Source organism: Maniola jurtina, chromosome 25 (genome assembly GCF_905333055.1).
Source record: "Maniola jurtina chromosome 25, ilManJurt1.1, whole genome shotgun sequence".
Classification (NCBI taxonomy): domain Eukaryota; kingdom Metazoa; phylum Arthropoda; class Insecta; order Lepidoptera; family Nymphalidae; genus Maniola; species Maniola jurtina.
Window position 1 is genome coordinate 2,419,141 of NC_060053.1, and position 18,836 is coordinate 2,437,976.

The 18,836-nt window shown below is 37.5% G+C and overlaps 2 protein-coding genes across 5 annotated transcripts; one reads left to right on the top strand and one right to left on the bottom strand.

Moving 5' to 3' along the window:
- The first annotated feature begins 875 nt into the window (after window positions 1-875).
- LOC123878105 (prostamide/prostaglandin F synthase-like) lies at window positions 876-10,172 on the top strand. 3 transcript variants are annotated; one of them, XM_045925174.1, is made up of 7 exons: window positions 876-947; window positions 3,365-3,460; window positions 3,909-4,017; window positions 6,500-6,628; window positions 7,507-7,640; window positions 8,608-8,679; window positions 9,794-10,172. In XM_045925174.1, the coding sequence occupies exons 1-7, from the start codon at window positions 891-893 to the stop codon at window positions 9,809-9,811; spliced, it is 615 nt and encodes a 204-aa protein (XP_045781130.1). In that variant the 5' UTR covers window positions 876-890; the 3' UTR covers window positions 9,812-10,172. The 3 variants fall into 3 exon arrangements, with proteins under 3 accessions (XP_045781130.1, XP_045781128.1, XP_045781129.1); XM_045925172.1 differs by lacking the exon at window positions 876-947 and adding an exon at window positions 954-1,111; XM_045925173.1 differs by lacking the exons at window positions 876-947; window positions 7,507-7,640; window positions 8,608-8,679; window positions 9,794-10,172 and adding exons at window positions 954-1,111; window positions 6,992-7,453.
- A 3,462-nt stretch (window positions 10,173-13,634) lies between these two features.
- On the bottom strand, window positions 13,635-15,650 carry LOC123878103 (ommochrome-binding protein-like). Of its 2 annotated transcripts, XM_045925169.1 has the most exons (3): window positions 15,509-15,650; window positions 13,748-14,782; window positions 13,635-13,684 (listed from the first exon to the last, which is right to left on the bottom strand). In XM_045925169.1, the coding sequence occupies exon 2, from the start codon at window positions 14,779-14,781 to the stop codon at window positions 13,768-13,770; it is 1,014 nt and encodes a 337-aa protein (XP_045781125.1). In that variant the 5' UTR covers window position 14,782; window positions 15,509-15,650; the 3' UTR covers window positions 13,635-13,684; window positions 13,748-13,767. The 2 variants fall into 2 exon arrangements, with proteins under 2 accessions (XP_045781125.1, XP_045781124.1); XM_045925168.1 differs by having other exon boundaries at window positions 13,640-14,782.
- Window positions 15,651-18,836: the final 3,186 nt, after the last annotated feature.

Sequence of the window (18,836 nt, forward strand, 5' to 3'; positions counted from 1 at the left end):
TGACATTTACAATGTCACGATCGCAATCACCTCTAATTGGTTGACGCCATTTGACGCTCGTTACTATTGAGTATAATGCATTGTTGCAATAAGAATTAGCAATAGGTAATTTAGCCAATAACAACCATAGCAATTGAAGTTGATTATCGCAGGTTTTATGGAATCGAGCTACAGCTAGGTTCATCTATTTTTAACAAAGGGGAATAATTATTGCTAAGAGACCAAAGTGCTTATTTCCTTTTCCATAACCAAATTCTATCATTCACCAATAATCATTCAGCAACAACATATGATGGCCAATCACACGAGGACAAATATTGTTTTACTGTCAAATTTTATTTACATTTGAGAACAGACATATTTTGCAGTGCTGCCATATCACTATTTCAACCCCAATCTGGGGAAAAATAAGTGAGTAGATTCAGAACTGATTATGGAGAATCCACAACGATTTTCGAGGATACCAAAATCTTATGTTTTGCAAGTGATAGTATTCAGAGCTAAATCTCCAGAATTGTTAGCACACTAACTTTTACACGTGACGTCATCCGTAAAGGTGGATGCAACGGGTCTGCCCGCGAAATTCAAATATAGTTTTGTTATGAAAAATGTAATTTAAGAAATTAGCTCTAGTATCAACTAATTTGTGAGTTATAGTAGATGCTAGAGCTAATTTCTTAAACTGGACCCTTTCAAGTAAAGATTTTTATATAAACCTGTGAGGATAATACTGCCATTGGCGCAATTTAAGTGCCATAAGACTACTTTGTCGTATTAGTTTAAAAAATGCGAAAAACCAAATTAAATTTGAATTTCGCGGGCATGTACAAGTGTTCTGGATTGACAGCCCTCTACCACAGATACTACAGATTCCATGACAGATTCAATTCATGCTGACAGATGACATTTGCACCAATTTGCACTTCGCAGTTCTGCGCAATTTTTGGGTTAGTTTTGAAAATTCTTGTTTGGCGCGTAGTCGTATGAAAATAAAAATTGAATGCTAACTTATTTTAAAAGTTTTCTTCGACGATCAAATAACATAGTGAAAATGTCGGTTGATCTATCTGTGATCGGTGCACACAAAGTAAAGAGCATACCGTGCGGAGAGGTAAATATTTAGTAAATAATCTTGTAGAAAAAATAGAAAACCGGGTATAGATAGCAAATTTTTCTTGATACAATCGGAAAGTTCTCGCACGATGCTATAAAGTGTTGTGTAAATCTATATGCGAAATATTTGTTTGTACTGACCTAAAAAATTACGAAGCTTGAAATCTGTAAACTAGTTAGAGAGTTCTGTGTTGAAATTCTAATAAATCCATATCCATACTTATATTAAAAATGCGAAAGTAACTGTCTGTTACTTTTTTCACGGCTTAATCACTAAACCGTTTTTGATGAAATTTGGTAGTACTAGAGATGAAAAAAATAAAAATACTTAATGAAAAAATATTTATTAACCAAAATCATGTCTAAGGCCAAAATTCAGCTTTTTCCATATTTCTCTATCTGATGGTACCCATACTAGGTAATCCTGTGTCGTGGGTACCTAATTGATTAGATACTTAGTCTGCATGCTTGCATTTTTAATATCTGATACAAGTAAGTTGACTGCGACCACACCTGATGGCAAGTGATGATGTAGTCTGGAAGGGGGCTAAATTGGAAGGGGTATAGCAGTTTCATTAAACCCTTCATACACCTAATCAGTTTCTACACAGCATCATACCAGAACGCTAAATCGGCACAGCTTTGCCGGTATAGCCAGACCAGACCAGAGACAATTTAGAAAAAATAACGTCCCAAATTGCCCCTGCCGGGAATCAAACCCGGGACCTTCAACTCATAAAACCCCAGTGCTTACCATTGCGCCAGGGATGTCCTCAAAGGTTTCATCGCAGATTAACATGGGATACTTTTATCCCAGAAAATTGAAGAGTTCCCTTAGGAATTCGAAAAAGACAGACAAACAAAGTTATGAACAAGAGCTACTTACTACTCATTAGATGTAATTCAATATTTTTTTTTTTTTTTTAAAAGAATATTAGCCATGTTAAATGACTAATATTCCCCTTTCCTCTCCAACTAAGCATCAGGCTTGTGCTAGGAGTAGGTACGACAATAGTGCAACGGGCGGGGTTTGAACCGTCGACCTTTCGGTTTTTCAGTCCACTCCTTTACCGGTTGAGCTATTGAGACTTATTAAGCCTCAATAGTTCAACAGGTTAAGGAGCTGACTGAATTCTAAAAGGTTGGCGGTTCAAACCCCACCAGTTGAACTATTGTCGTACCTACTCCTAATAAAACTTTGTGCATAGTTGGAGGGGAAAGGGGAATATTAGTCATGATTAACATGGCTAATACATAAAAACATATATAATATAAAAAAATATATGGTATTACACATATTATCAGATAAAGCTACATATGGATATATTATTTTATCGTCAGAGTATTATAGATCAGGGCTCTGAATCTAAATTATCGATCAGTGGTTATACTGTTCAAAATTTTATGTCATATCTAACTATTATGATAAGGAATACTATTTACGTAACAAGCTGATGTCCGCGACCTCGTCCGCGTGGATATAGGTTTTTGAAAATTGTAAATCTTTTATTTTTATGACCTCACTGGCTCAGCGCTGCGGTTTTTTTAGTGGGAGGTCCCGGGTTCGATTCTCGGTAGGGTGGCGTCTGGTGGGAGGCTTCGGCCGTGGCTAGTTACCTCTGAAGCCGGTAAAGCCGTGACGCCAAGTGACTTAGAGTTCCGAAACGATCCCGTGTAGAAACCAAAGGGGTATGGGTATAATAAAAACTGACATACCCATCCAAGTAAGCCCGCTTCCATCTTAGACTGCATCATCACTTACCACCAGGTGAGATTGCAGTCAAGGTCTAACTGTATGTAATCTGAAAAAAAGTACAGGATAAAAAGAATCCTATGTCTGTTCCCAGGATACAAGATATCTGGTAATCGATTGCGGTAGAATGACAGCTACAATGTCACAATCGCAAACACCTCTGATTGGTTGAAGCTCGCTCACTATTGGCTACAATACATTGTTGCAACAAGAAAACCATAAATTCAGCCAATCACAACAATTGCGATTGTAATAATAATTGTTGCAGATTTTCAGGAACCGACCTGCTGTATGCCAATTAATGTCAAAATATGTTCTGTTTAGTCTTGAAAATAGAAATAGAATTAATTTTTATTCATTCATCAAAATTGGCTCAGTAGTTTAGGCGCTACGGTGGAACACACCTAACATACATACATACATAGACTGTTAAAACATAACCCTTTGTTTTGGCTTTTACGTAGTCGGGTAAAAAAATGATAATTCCTCTATTTTCAGGTAGTGGAGATGAAGAGTTTCTGGCAAGATCAGGATGTGGCGATCATCTTCTTCCGTCGCTGGGGATGCATATTCTGCAGACTGTGGGCTAAAGAGGTAACTAGATAAAGTTGAAAACTGAAACCCAACTATGATCGTCTTTGAAACCCAACTATGATCGTCTTAATAAATGCTCAAATATAGGAGTAAAATTGTTTTTCTGTGGCTTGGTTTATTTTAATGTAATTGAGCCTCAATAGCTCAACCGGTAAAGGAGTGGACTGAAAAACCGAAAGGTCGACGGTTCAAACCCCGCCCGTTGCACTATTGTCGTACCTACTCCTAGCACAAGCCTGATGCTTAGTTGGAGAGGAAAGGGGAATATTAGTCATTAACCATGGCTAATATTCTTTAAAAAAAAAAAATGTTGTAGTACTGTTCAAACAGACAGACACTTCAATTTTATTTATTAGTAGTATAGATGAAGTCTAGTGTTGTAGTGTAGCGAACCATAGGAGTTTAGTTTTAGCCAGTTATAATTAATTAACTTACCTATATTTTTCAGCTGGGCGAAATAGCACCCATCTTAAAGAAGAACAACATAAAATTAGTTGGCATAGGCCTGGAAACGGCTGGTTCAAAGGAATTTATCGATGGGAAATTTTTCGATGGAGGTATGTTATCTTTTCACTACTGTCAATTAAACTACTCATCCTTGACCTATTATAAACTAGCTGTGCCCGCGACTTCGTTCGCGTGGAATAGTGACTTTTCGGGCAGCATATACTCTGTACGTTAAAAATGTTCGCCGTGATTCTTTAAATTGACATAACTTTTTTATTTATGAACCGATTGACATGAAATAGACACTAAATGTTAAGTGAAGCTTACTACAATATATTAGTGAAAACCGTATCTAAATCGAATAATCCGTTTCTGATATTGGCGTGCACAAACACACAGACAAACAGACAAACAGACAAAAAAAATTAATTACAATTTCGGGTTCGGCATCGATATAATAACAACCCCTGCTATTTTTTTTTTATATTTTCATTGTACAGACACCACTTTTCTACAATTTTATTATATGTATAGATTTTATTTTATTACTAGATGATGCCCGCGACTTCGTCCTTGTTTATTTAGGTTGTTAAAAATCCTGTAGAAACTGGGAAGTGTTTTTTCCGGGATAATAAGTAGTCTAGGCCCAATGCCCACTGTCCATCTCCAGGATGCAAGCTATATGCGTAGGTGGACTTCGTTGAGGTATAATTTTATTTATTAGAATATTATTGTAAATTGAACAATTGAAAAGAGCAACCGCCGAGTTTCTTGCTGGTTCTTCTCGGTAGGAACGGCATTCCGAACCAGTGGTAAATTATATGACGATTCAAAAGCACTTGTAAAAGTTTATTTGAATAAAAATCTATTCTATTCTATTCTATTGTGTCTGATATTTTTTTTTTGGGTTTCTTTCCATAGAAGTCTTTCCCCATTCCATCATCATTCTTTTCCATAGAAGTTAGTAGGTACATATATGATGCCCGCAACTTGGGCCACGTGAATTTAGGTTGCTTAAATATCCCGTGAAATCTATTATTTTTCGGGACAAAAATTATGCCCATGTTCGTCCCCGGGATGTAGCTATTTTTGTACCGAATTTCGTCAAAATCGGTTAAACCGATGGAAAAGCTAGCAGACAGACATACACACTTTCGCATTTATAATTTGGTATAATGCATACCAAATTATAAATGCGAAAGTGTGTATGTCTGTCTCTCAATAATTCGCTTGCGTATCTCTAATGTAGGTGGGTATTAAATACTAAGTGATCTATTATTTATTCCTAACCAACATAATTGTACGAAAAAACTTAGATTGAGTAGTTTCCATAGAATTCAAAATAAGTAGTCCTCAAAAGTGTGTGAAGTCTGCCCAATCACATGAAGAGCTCGTTCACACAGGCTGCGTAAGCGTAGACGTAGCGCGTACCATTGCGTTGTAATGTATGGAACTGTATGAGACATGGCATACAGCTTGCGTGGCGTGAACGTTCGCGTAGACGTTATACGTTCAGTTCTACGGGTACACGCGCATTACTACGCACGTGTCATTGCATGCTGCATACGCAATTGGTGTGAATCGGCCTTTAGATAGCATGGTGAATCATAGTCTAAAGGTTAGGCCATAGTTAGGCTCAAAGATTTCGATTAGAAAATTACTATGACATTGATTTTAATTCTTCAGCATATGGTTACTGACCATAAGCATTATAGAAAATTGATTAGAAAATTTCTCTGACATTGATTTTAATTCTTTAGCATAGTACAGAGAATAAGAAATATAGAAAATTGCTATGACAATTATTTTAACTCTTTAGCATACAGAGCATAAGCAATTTAGAAAATTGTTCTGACATTTATTTTAATCCTTCAGCAATCAGCATACTTAGCTACCTTACATAGTTAGCTATTACTTATAATATACTAGATGACGCCCGCGACTTCGTCCGCGTGGATTTAGGTTTTTCGAAATCCCGTGGGAGCTCTTTGATTTTCCGGGAGGAAAAAGTCGCCTATTATAAATTTTCGGGACGAAAACTACCTTTGTACCAAATCCATACTAATGTTATAAATGCGAAAGTGTGTCTGTCTGTCTGCTACCTTTTCACGGCCCAACAGTTTAACCGAATCTGACGAAATTTGGTAAAGGGTTAGCTTATCCCGGGGACGGACATATTTTTTATCCCGGAAAATTAAAGAGGTCCCACGGGATTCCCAAAAACCCATCCTTTTAACCGATTTGTATGAAATTTGGTACCGAGCTAGCTTGCGTCCCTGTAATTGACATAGGCAACTTTTTATCCCGGAAAATCAAACAGTTCCCACGGGATCTTTAAAACCTCAATCCACGCGGACGAAGTCGCGGGCATCCTCTAGTGTCATATAAATCAGTAATACGGCTGGGCTTTTAAGAATCCCGTGGCAACTCTTGGATATTCCGGGATAAAAAGCAACCTATATCCTTCCCCGGGACGTAAGCTAACTCTGTATGAAATTTCATTAATATCGGTTCAACAGACACACAGATAGACAGACAGACAGATAGACACACTTTCGCATTTATAATATTGGTATGAATTTTAATTTCCAGATCTGTACTATGTGGAAGACCGGTCAACATACCAGACCTTGGGTTTCAAGCGGTTCAACGTGGTTACCATCCTCACATCGCTGTTGTGGAAGCAGTCCAGAGAAGCTATTGTCAAGGGAAAAAGCTTGGGTTCGGTGATTTTGACTCAATTATTGATGATTTTATGATTGTCAATGGTACTGATTCTGATGGCAACTCAATTTTACAGTATTCACATCTTTTTCTTATCAATGTAATAAGAAAAGGATAGACAAATCCAATTTATTTTAGAACTGTCAAACCTCGTGACTTTAGATGTCAGTTGTGTGCCTATTGTTTAAAGTAGAGTTTTTAGAGCATCTGCATATTATTTGTCTTTTAATATTGTTATAAAGAGACGAAAAGTCAATTGCATTAAATTCTTAGTTCATTCTGCTTCGTTTGGATTAATTTCTTTATTGGCACATGATGTACAAGAACAGAATAGAAAATGAAATAGCTATAAAACCACAGGTCTACACAACGATCTAATTGGTGACGGTTTACAAAATGGCGGCGCACTGTTAATAAAAGAAAGCGGGGAACTCTTACTACGTTACGTACAAGACATACCCGCTGATTGGTTGACTAATATGGAAATATGCAAGGTTTACTTAATTTTCACTATGTTTGTTGTATGGACGCAGGCGTTTTTTTGCGGAAGTCTATGATATACACGGAACCAGAAGCTTAATTTGCTAAAATCCGCTAAATCAGACAAATCTGACTGGTGCAACATGCAGCATGCGATATACACTGCCCGCCCTTCCATGGCTAAACATGCAGGAAAAGCAAGCCACCATGCAAGCAATATGCACGACCACGACGCAGCACGGTGGCTGGCTTTTCCCGCATGTTTAGCAGGGGGAGGGCGGGTGTTGCACATCGCATGCTGCATGTTGCACCATACAGATTTGTCTGGTTTAGCAGATTATAGCAAATTAAGCTTTTGGTTTCTTTTATACTATGTTGTTTTCTATCGTAATTAGGATTGGGTGGGGATTTGAAAGGAGACTGGGTGCAAACTGGAGGGGCGCTGTTAGTCGGACAGGGAGGGGAACTCTTACGACACTTTACACAGGTCGGGCCGAGCGATCATTTGCCCAATAAGGAAATTTTGCAGGTCAGTTTCATGTTAACCACTAAGGCGCTATCGCCACAGACGAGAAAATCGCGATAATTTCACGTGACCATAACGCCTCAACTGGACTTCGTCTGTGTTGGTGTTAGCTGATTGCTGCTGGTGGTGGTGATTGGTGCTCTGCCTTTTTGGAGTGTTTTTTTTTGTTAAAACTGACTGGAAAGCGCTCTAAGGGGGTGCCGTGCGTATGTCGGCGAGCGCCGGCACAGACGGGGTCCATACTTGTATAGTTTAACTAACTTGTTACAAATAACTACAAACTTGACATTGACTAATCTTTGTAAAGCCAGACGAGAGAAAAAAAAAACGCCTCAACTTTCAACTGTGGCGTAACGTGGCGATACCGCCGCGAGACGCGATGAGTCCGTGACGTCATACTTCTCCAGATTCGTACAGAGTTATACTGGTCGTATCGCCGCGATAGTATCACCCTGTGGAGATACTGACTACTGTTTAAACCCAGATACTTTTAAAACGAGACAGCGTTATACTGCTGGCATAAATCTGTCTCGTTTTAACTGAAACTGTCGATGTCCAAAACCATAAATGTCAGCCTTAGGGTTTATATCGAATTTTGTCACACGGTAGGACTATCGCCGCGATGGACGTGAAGATGGCGCCTAAGACCCTCTTGCATACCCTAACATTAATTGATAATTTCTTATTATTGCTTTTATTTCATACTAGAGGATACCCGCGACTTCGTCCGCGTGGATGTAGGTTTTTGAAGATCCCGTGGTATTGTCTATGTCAATAACATGGACGCAAGCTACCTCAGTACCAAATTTCATACAAATCGGTTGAGCGGATGAGTCTTTAGGAATCCCGTGGGAACTCTTTGATTTTCTAGACAATAAGGCATCACTTACCAGTATTTGAAATATATATATTATGTGAAACTAAAGAAAATTTCCAGGCACATATTAAAAAATAAAATTGAAATTTTCAGTTATTCGACTTGGAAAGTGAATACAAAGCGGAAAAAATGGCGAATAGGAGACGAGATGAGATCGACTGCAATGTAAGTACAGTGAAAATAATTATTCCCTGTTGATATTTTCGATCCATATCCATTATCCATACTTGGTTACATAGGTAAGTGGAAACTAGTGTAAATTAAAAATTTATAACACCCCCGACAAGTGAAGGTTACAGTAACTAGAAAAGAGCTGATAACTTTCAAACGGCTGAACCGATTTTCTTGGGTTATAGCTAAGAACACTCTCGATCAAGCCACCTTTCAAAGAAAAAAAATTAAATTGAAATCGGTTCATTAGTTTAGGAGTTACGATGCCACAGACAGATACACAAATACATAGATACACAGATACACACGTCAAATTTATAACACCCCTCTTTTTGGGTCGGGGGTTAAAAAGACATGTTGTGCCGACCCCACATAGCGCGAGATAAAGGACAAAAAGAAAATCCATACTTAATTACCTAATACTTAATCCAATAAATGTGAAAGTGTATCAAAAGTCTGTCCGTCTGTCTGTCTGTCTGCTAGCTTTTCACGGCCCAACAGTTTACCTGATTTCAATGGGTATAGGGTTAGCTTTATTTATGAATTTATTGACTCTAGCGCTTGGCTGCAATCAGACCTCCTGGTAAGTGAAGATGCAGCCTAAGATGGAGTGCGTTGCCTGGAAGATGCCTGTTCACTCTTGGCTTGAGTCTTTTTAACGACCTCCCTGGCACAGTAGTGAGTGCTGTGGTCTTATTATTGGGAGGTCTCGGGTTCGATTCCCGGCGGGTGCAATTTGCGGCACTATAATTTCTAAATTGTTTCTGGTATGGTCTGGTGGGAGGCTTTGGCCGTGGCTAGTTACCACCCTACCGGCAAAAGCCGCGCTACGAAGGATTTAGCGTTCCGGTACGATGCCGTGTAAAAACCAAAGGGTTTAATAAAAACTGCCATACCCCTTCCAGGTTAGCCCGCTTCCATCTTAGAGCATCATCACTTACCACCCAGTGAGATCGCAGTCAAGAACTGACTGCGACCTGAATATCTGAATAAAAAAAATCTTGAGTGTTTTTTTTATTTAAAAATTAAGAATATTGTGTTTTTTACGCTGAATGTTTCGTATTTAGACGGTAACTAATATAAGTATGAAAAACTCTTTGGTTTCCAGACAGAGGCGACGCCCTAAGCCGTGGCCGCAGCGCCTGCACCAGTGTACTCTGACCCCTATCCATCACATATGGGCCGAGAGGCTGTGCAAGCAAACCCGACTCTAGACCATAGTCTTATACAGGGAGTAACCAGAATGCTAGCAAAAACTTAGCGTTATTATTATACTACGTAAACAGAATCCAATGCCATTTTGCCTTATGTTGATGATGCCATGATCATGATCAACACATGACCGGCTCAGTACAGAGCACGGGTCACCTCTTAGAATGAGAAGGGTTTTGGCCATAGTCTACCACGCTGACCTTTGCAGACTTTACACACTTTGGAGCACATTATGGAGAACTCTCGGGCATGCAGGTTTCCTCACTATATTTCCTTCACCGCTAAAGCGAGTGATTTACTTAGTTAATTACTTACTTAATTATTATTTAAAACGCACACAGCTCCGAGAAGTTAGAGGTGCGTGCGCGGGATCGAGCCCCCGACCTCCGATTAGGAGGCGGACCTCCTAACCACTAAATAGGCTATCACGCCTTCAATGTATAGCGTACGAAACTCGCGAGTGGCCTATCTACGCAAGGTTCGTTGACGTCAGTCAGATGTTTTATTTGCAATGCATTGTGAACTTCTAAAAACAACTTATTTCACGTTTTTTGTGATATCTTATAGGTAATCATCAGTACTATCACCTGCCTTCGTTTATGCTGGCGTCCTGGTTACAACTTGTACAGTATAGCTGTCATAGAAAAAGGATAGCACTAGATTTAGACCTGTCAATTTAGTTTGAACACTATGTACAATAGAAATTAGCCACATGCCTACTGTTAAAGGAGATGGTCCCAATCCCCAAAAAAACCAACCAAGTGCGCGTCAGACTCGCGCACTGAGGGTTCCGTAATCGGGTATTTTTTCCAACATTTTGCACGATAAATCAAAAACTAATATACATAAAAAAAACTGTTTTAGTAAAGTACAAGTAAAGCCCTTTCATATGATACCCCACTTGGTATAGTTATCTTACTTTGAAAATTGAAACACATTTTTTTTTAAATGATGTAATCACACATTCGCGGTTTTCAGAATTATTCCTGTATCCGTGCTATAAGACCTACCTACCTGCCAAACATGATTCTAGGACAACGGGAAGTACTCTATAGGTTTCTTGACAGACAGACAGACAGACAACAAAGTGATCCTATAAGGGTTCCGTTTTTCCTTTTGAGGTACGGAACCCTAAAAACCGAGCTTGGGTACGTTTTGGTCCATCTCCTTTACTTTTGATTACACATCTTTGATTAGAGACTAAAAGACTTTATAGAGACAAAAAAAAGAAATAAAAAGAAAAAAAAAATATAGTTATAGGTATACGTATCAATTAAGAAATCCGTCACCAAGATTGGTAAATTAATAGTTTCGTTACCCAATACGCCCGATTGATTTAAAATTCAAAATCAATATGAATACAAAAAAGTACGTATAGTATAATATATCCGGGGAAAGAATTTAGTATTGCGCTCTCTGTTATTTCATACAAAAATGATAGAGGCAAAAATCTCAGTGGGCGTTGACCATTTTGAGCCACCAACCAATCAGAAACGAAACTATGTTTTCTATTTGAATTTCGAATGTTTTTTGATTTTTAATTTTTTTTTTCAAACAATCGAACTAATTTTTTTTTTAAACATGATTGTTATTGGTTGGTGACTCAAAGTGGTTAGCGCCCACTGAAATTTTTGCCTCTATCATTTGTATGGCATTGTGTAAAAGAGAGAGAGTGCTATAACTTTTTCCGCGGATAGGGTTTAGTAGTAGACCTATACATAAATCATTTTACGTATTGCATAGTTACTACACCACATGTTATATTAATCAATCAGCCTGTTTGCGTCCACTGCTGGACATAGGCCTTCCCAACAGCGCGCCACCACACACGATCCTCCGCCTTCCTCATCCACCCACTTCCCGCTATCCTTTTAAGATCGTCCCACACTGCGCTTGCTGATACGCGGTCTCCACTCCAGAACACGTCTGCCCCAGCGGCCATCAGTTCTGCGGCAGACGTGACCTGCCCACTGCCACTTCAGCTTAGCCAGCTGAGCTGATTCGTTGAGCTATGTCGGTCACTCTGGTTCTCCTACGGGTTTCCTCATTACGAATTTTGTCTCTCAGAGAGATCCCCAACATAGCCCGCTCCATAGCACGCTGAGCGCATAGCACATGTTGTATACCTAAGATATTCTGATTTTATTAAGTTTATTTAAAATCCAATTATACAAATTGACCACCGAATTATACAACCTATCTAAACTATTACGAATTAAACTAAGTTACGAAAATGTTCTTTTTTACTGTCAGCATAATCGCGTTTAATATTAATGTGCATATAACGGTGATGGTAATTTAAAAGTGAATTATACAACTTTGGTTTAACCAAATTATACGTACCTACACTGTGCTGAGTTGTTTTTTTTATGTTTTCTTATGTTATAACTTCGATAAAATATATTATTATTCTGAAAAAGTTTGTTATTGATAATAATGTATATTGCAAATTAAGTACCTATTTATGACAGATTACCTTGGAAAAAAAGTCAAATATTAGGTACAAAAGACATTATGACTAAAAATATTGTTACTTAATTAAAGAATTTTTTTTTTTCATTAGTTATAACTAATGATAATAAATGAAAATGAAAATTATTAAATATCATGAATAAAAGACGTTATGACTAAAATATTGTTACTTAATTAAATATCTTAGGTATTATTGTATAAAACTTATAAAAGGTGTATAAAATTAAAAACACAAAAATGTATTAAAAAATATATTTTAATTGTTATTAAAATAATATATTAATATTGTTAATATTATATACAGTGACCTTGATGTTTAAAATATAAATTTATGTATAGTATAGTATGTGGCCCACGGCACGTAAATACATGGCATAATGTAATGCACCGTAGAATAAGAGTGTATAATTAAAGCACGTAACAAAACGACATCTTTTATTGATCGGGCGACACATTATTATTAATTTTAGTCTGGGGTTTTTTTTTTCTCTCTTGTCTGGCTTTACAAAGATTAGCCAATGTCAAGTTAGTAGTTATTTGTAACAAGTTAGTTAAACTATACAAGTATGGACCCCGTCTGTGCCGGCGCTCGCCGACATACGCACGGCACCCCCTTAGAGCGCTTTCCAGTCAGTTTTAACAAAAAAAACACTCCAAAAAGGCAGAGCATGCCCGCCAGCTAACACCAACACAGACGAAGTCTCTTAGGAGTAGATATACGAACGCATATGTTTCCGAGTATATATCTGTATAAATGCTATTGCCTCGTTAGCATGTTCGATTAAATGACGAGGTCCTGGGTCCCGGGTCGGGCCAAAAATAGCTAGGTAGTGGATTTTTCTGTTACGAAATTCTCAGTTCTAGCCCGGGGTTAGGAAGTTGTCATTTTCACCCCCATGCCTCGGAGAACACGTAAAGCCGTCGGTCCTGCGGCTGATCTATCTCCGGTCGTGTCGGATTTCCGACCCATCGGGCTATAAGAGTTAGGGAATAGAGCATACCTGTGCTTGCGCACATACTTGTGGACTGTAGGTAATACAAGGTGTAACCAAAACGCTAGCAAAAACTTGACGTTTGTGTAACTTTGTATAGCGTGCAAAACTTCGGTTGATGCCCCTACGACGCGGTATTGACTTCCAGTGACCTATTTACGGAACACTCGTTGACGTCTAGCGTCAGTCAGATGTTTTATTTGCAATATAATTTTAAAAAATACAGGATTTTTTAATTACTTTTTTTCGTAGTTTTTTAATCTTATCAGTAATCATCAGTACTATCACCTGTCTTCGTTTTTGCTAGCGTTCTGGTTACACCCTGTAATAATACTAATATTATAAATGCGAAAATCTGTCTGTCTGTCTGTTACCTATTAACCGATTGTATATCCCACGCAGTTGACTAATCTCTATGGAGATTGGCCGTCGTAGTCGAATTCTTTCGGGAAGACTTTATTATCTTACTAGTTTTATTTGTATAATCCGGTTCTAATATTCCGGTTTGCGAAAACCGAATCACATTATTTCTATTAGATTTTCTTATGACAAATTTTCTGCGAGTCTTACCAACTCCTCTAGTAGTCACCGTACATTTACTTAGTACTGGGGACAAGTAATACAATATTTTATTAGTGGACTCATAGAAAACTATATGGTTATCGCCGTCGAAAACAACTTTGAACGCTAAACCCCTTTTGAAAGCACCAACTTCCTTCAAAGTTTTGTTTCTATAATTAATTTTATATATACCTCTGGTATAAGGTTGGATAAAGTATGCATCTCCATGTTTATCAGTTGTTAAAAAATAAATTTCGTCTTGGAAAAGTTCAGCTTTGTTGCTACCGTTCCTGAATACGTATAATGCAGAATTACTCATAAAGTAGATATCCCCGCGTTTATCGACAATAAAATCATCTATTTGATATATATTCAATTCGGGTATCTCTACGGATTTTTTCTTATTTACACTATTCACAGTAAAAAGTCCTTTATGCCTGAATTCTGTGTAATAAAGTTTGTCCGCGTATTGCATATGCCATATAGTTTTATCCTTAAGTCCATATAATTCCGTAGTATTGTCTGAAGGATTGTATTTATAGATCCCTTTTTCGGCAGATAAATATAAATTTCTTGTTGTTTGATCAACTGTTAAAGCAAAGGTGAAGTTAAGAGGTATAAAAGTTGAATTTGCTCTGTTCAAATCGAATGCTTTGGTGAAGTCTTTGCCATGTTCCTGGTAATGATAGTAGATGGTGTTTGCGGTTCTGTCTATCGCTAACTGGCCGGATAGCTTTTGGTCTCTGAATATCTTGTCATAAGGGATGTAGCACACTGAGTTTAGACAAGCGTAGCAAGGTAATCGTTTAGCTTGAGCTGTGATGAAGGCATATACTGATAGTATGATCAATTTCTCCATTCTGTAATGGTAAAGTATTATGTTATTATTACTATTAAGTCTATTTATTTAAACATATTTATTGCTTAATACAATGACAAAGAATACAAGTGTAAATTAAAAATTTATAACATCCCCGACAAGTGAAGGTTACAGTAACTAGAAAAGAGCTGATATCTTTCAAACGGCTGAACCGATTTCCTTGGATAATAGCTAAAAAAACTTTCGATCAAGCCACCTTTCAAATTAAAAAAAAAAAATTAATTTAAAATCGGTTCATTAGTTTAGGAGCTACGATGCCACATACAGATACACAGATACACAAATACACACGTCAAACTTATAGCACCCCTCTTTTTGGGTCGGGGGTTAAAAATACAGGATAGACTTTAAAACAAAGAGCGACTTCATTTGAATATTAAGCAACCAAAGTCCATGAAATTTTGCAGACATATTATAGAAACTAATATCTGTGTCTGTGGTGTTTTAGATTTTTCTAAAAATATGTAGTTTTAAAATTACAGGGGCTCAAAGACTTGTATGAAATTTTTTAAGACCGCGTAACTTTGAAACCGAATATTTTAACAGAAATCTGGAAAACCACAGACATAGATATTAGTTTCTAGAATATGTCTGTAAAATTTCAAGGACTTTGGTTGCTTAATATTCAAATGAAATTGGAACTACGATTGTATGAAACGAGTGACGGAGAGAGCCCTCTTAAAGTATGGATTTGTATATTATTTACCTTCATAAAATTCACATATCCCAATTCCCAATATTTTTAGAGATATAAAAACACTAACAACACTTTTGTATAAAATACTTCCTTTAATACTGTAGAGATTACCTACTCGATGTCTGAGAAAACTAAATAAATTGGAGCTTATTCGATATTATTTTGTCATAAATATTTACTTAACCTGTGACCCCCTAACCTTGTACCGGTTTATCTATGTAGGTACAAATACAAATACATGAAATTGAAGTGTTTGTCTGTGGTTTCGAAATAATTACCCTTTTCGGGTTCCGTATCCGAAGGCTGCCAATGGGACCCTATTACTAGCCTCCGCTGTCCGTTCGCTCGTCTGTCTGTCAGCGGGCTGTATCTCGTGAACCGTAATACGTAGTTGAATTTTTTACAGAATGTATATTTCTATGGCATCTACAACAACAAAATATAATAAAAACTTCGAAATGGCTGCCTTGAAAATTAAAAAACCGGCCAAGAGCGAGTCAGACTCGCGCACCGAGGGTTCCGTACTCGGCTATTTTTTCCGACAATTTGCACGATATATCAAAAACTATCGTGCATAAAAATATCTAAAAATCTGTTTTAGAATGTACTGGTTAAGTTCTTTCATATGATACCCCACTTGGTATAGTTATCTTACCACGCAAACGAAGTCACGGGCAAAAGAAAGTCAATAAGTAAGTACCCAATTATTTTTACAAGTGTTTTTTCTCTTAGGTTATCAAATGTCTTAAGTTAGAGGACATACTTTACTACATAGTATAAAACAGAGTCGCTTCCCTGTCTGTCTGTCCCTATATATGCTTAGATCTTTAAAACTACGAAACGGATTTTGATGCAATTTTTTTTAATAGATAGATCCTAAATCCACGCGGGCGTAGCTGCGGGTATCAGCTAGTACTTACTAAGTTGAAGACTGTACTGCATGTTTAGTGTTTTAACCAACTTCAAAAAAAGGAGGATGATATAACATTTTTTGGAGTCGGTGCCAATGTGGAGTCATAAGCAATAGGCAGGAAAAAGTAGTCCGTTCATGCGCTTTTTTGGGTTGGTGGTTATTGAAGTATGTTTATTTTTTGATTTTTTTTTAACCTGACTTAAGGCCAAAAGGAAGGGTTATGATTTTAGCAGTCTATGTATGTATGTATGTTTGTATCCAGATTCTGTGTGTTCCACCGTAGCGCCTAAACTACTGGGCCGATTTTGATGAATGAGGTTTCAATCGATTCGTTGTAAAGGTTCGGGTGACATAGGCTACATCTTATACGGAAAAAATTGACTTAACGGATGTTATATAAAAAAAAGTGGGGGTCTCCAAAATTTTTTTTTGCTATTGTATCGAGTGGGATGTCAAATGAAAGAGGAGAAAATTCTGAGTTCATAAATATAAATGTACTATAGTGCGTTTCATCGAATAGTACCTATGGCGTTATGTTGGCTCCCCTGTCTATCCAACTCATTGGCACCATATTTGCATAAGAAGACGCAGATTTTGTTTATGTTCATTTGATTTTCCTGAATGAATGAAATGAAAATAAACAAAATCTGCGTCTTCTCATGCCAATATGGTGCCAATGACCACCCAACAGACAGGGGAGCCAACATAACGCCATAGGTACTATTCGATGAAACGCACTATACAACATCAAAATATACCAAGCGACAAAAATACAATTTTAATAAAGTACTAGCTGTGCCCGCGACTTCGTTCGCGTGGAATAGCTCTCAGCGCGCTTTATATAGCCACGGACGCTCAGGCGCGAGGCGTGTAGTACGTACTCTGTACGTTAAAAATGTTCGCCGTGATTCTTTAAATTGACATAACTTTTATTTATGAACCGATTGACATGAAATAAACACTAAATGTTAAATGAAGCTTACTACAATATATTAGTGAAAACCGTATCTAAATCGAATAAGCCGTTTCTGACATTAGCGTGCACAAACACACAGACAAACAGACAAAAAAAAATTAATTACAATTTCGGGTTCGGCATCGATATAATAACAACCCCTGCTACTTTTTTTTATATATTTCCATTGTACAGACACCACTTTTCTACAATTTTATTATATGTATAGATTTCAGCGTTTATTAAGACGATCGCAGTCGGGTTTTAGTTTTCAACTTTGTCTAAAGTTAATTTAAAACACGCGAAAGCTAATTGAAATATGCAAAGTTAATTGAATAACAGGCAGGGCGGATGGCGGTCGGGGTAGAAATGCGATTGGAAAAGTTCTACCTTGAAAATATGTGGCTACGTTTAGCGGGAATATGGTGTCTATGCTTTTGTGTTTTGCTTCGAGTTCTTATTTTTCCATCGCTTAAATAATAATAACAAGTTTAAAATAAAAATTTATAGCACCCTTGACAAGTGAAGGTTACAGTAACTAGAAAAGAGCTGATAACTTTAAACGGCTGAACCAATTTTTTTGGATTATAGCTAAGAACACTCTCGATCCAGTCACCTTTCAAACAAAAAAAAAATAATTAAAATCGGTTCATTCGTTTAGGCGCTACGATGCCACAGACAGATACACAGACACACAGATACACATATACACACGTCAAACTTATAACACCCCTCTTTTTGGGTCGGGGGTTAAAAACTAGCTGACGCCCGCGACTTTGTCCGCGTGGATTTAGGTTTTTCGAAATCCCAGGGGAACTCTTAGGTTTTCCGGGATAAAAAGTAGCCTATGTGCTAATCCAGGATATTGTCTATCTCCATTCCGAATTTCAGCCAAATCCGTCCAGTGGTTTTTGCATGAAAAAGTAATAAACATACACACACACATACACACTCACACCCATACACACAAACTTTCGCCTTTATAATATTAGTGTGAAGTGTGATAGTGTGATAACCGTCGTTCTTTAGAGACCAAAATAAATGTGAGTTATCGAGTAAAGGCCTATTGAACCTCAATATTTTTTTTTTGCTGTTTTTTCTTTTCACATTTATGCGGGGTTCCCGGGATATTATAGTTTGAAGAAAGTATGAAAATCAACTGATTGTGACGTTTGAAACTTACTTTAACGATGTGATTTCCTTTAACAGTGAAGGAAAACATTGTGAGACCTGCAAGCTTGAGAATCCATACTTCCATACTATATACTTACTATATATTATAATATTATAAATGCGAAAGTGTGTCTGTCTGTCTGCTACCTTTTCACGGCCCAACTGGTTGACCGATTCTGACGAAATTTGGTACAGGGTTAGCTTATATCTCGGGGACGGACATAGGCTACTTTTTATCCCGGAAAATCAAAGAGTTCCCACGGGATTCCCAAGAACCCATCCGTTTAATCGATTTG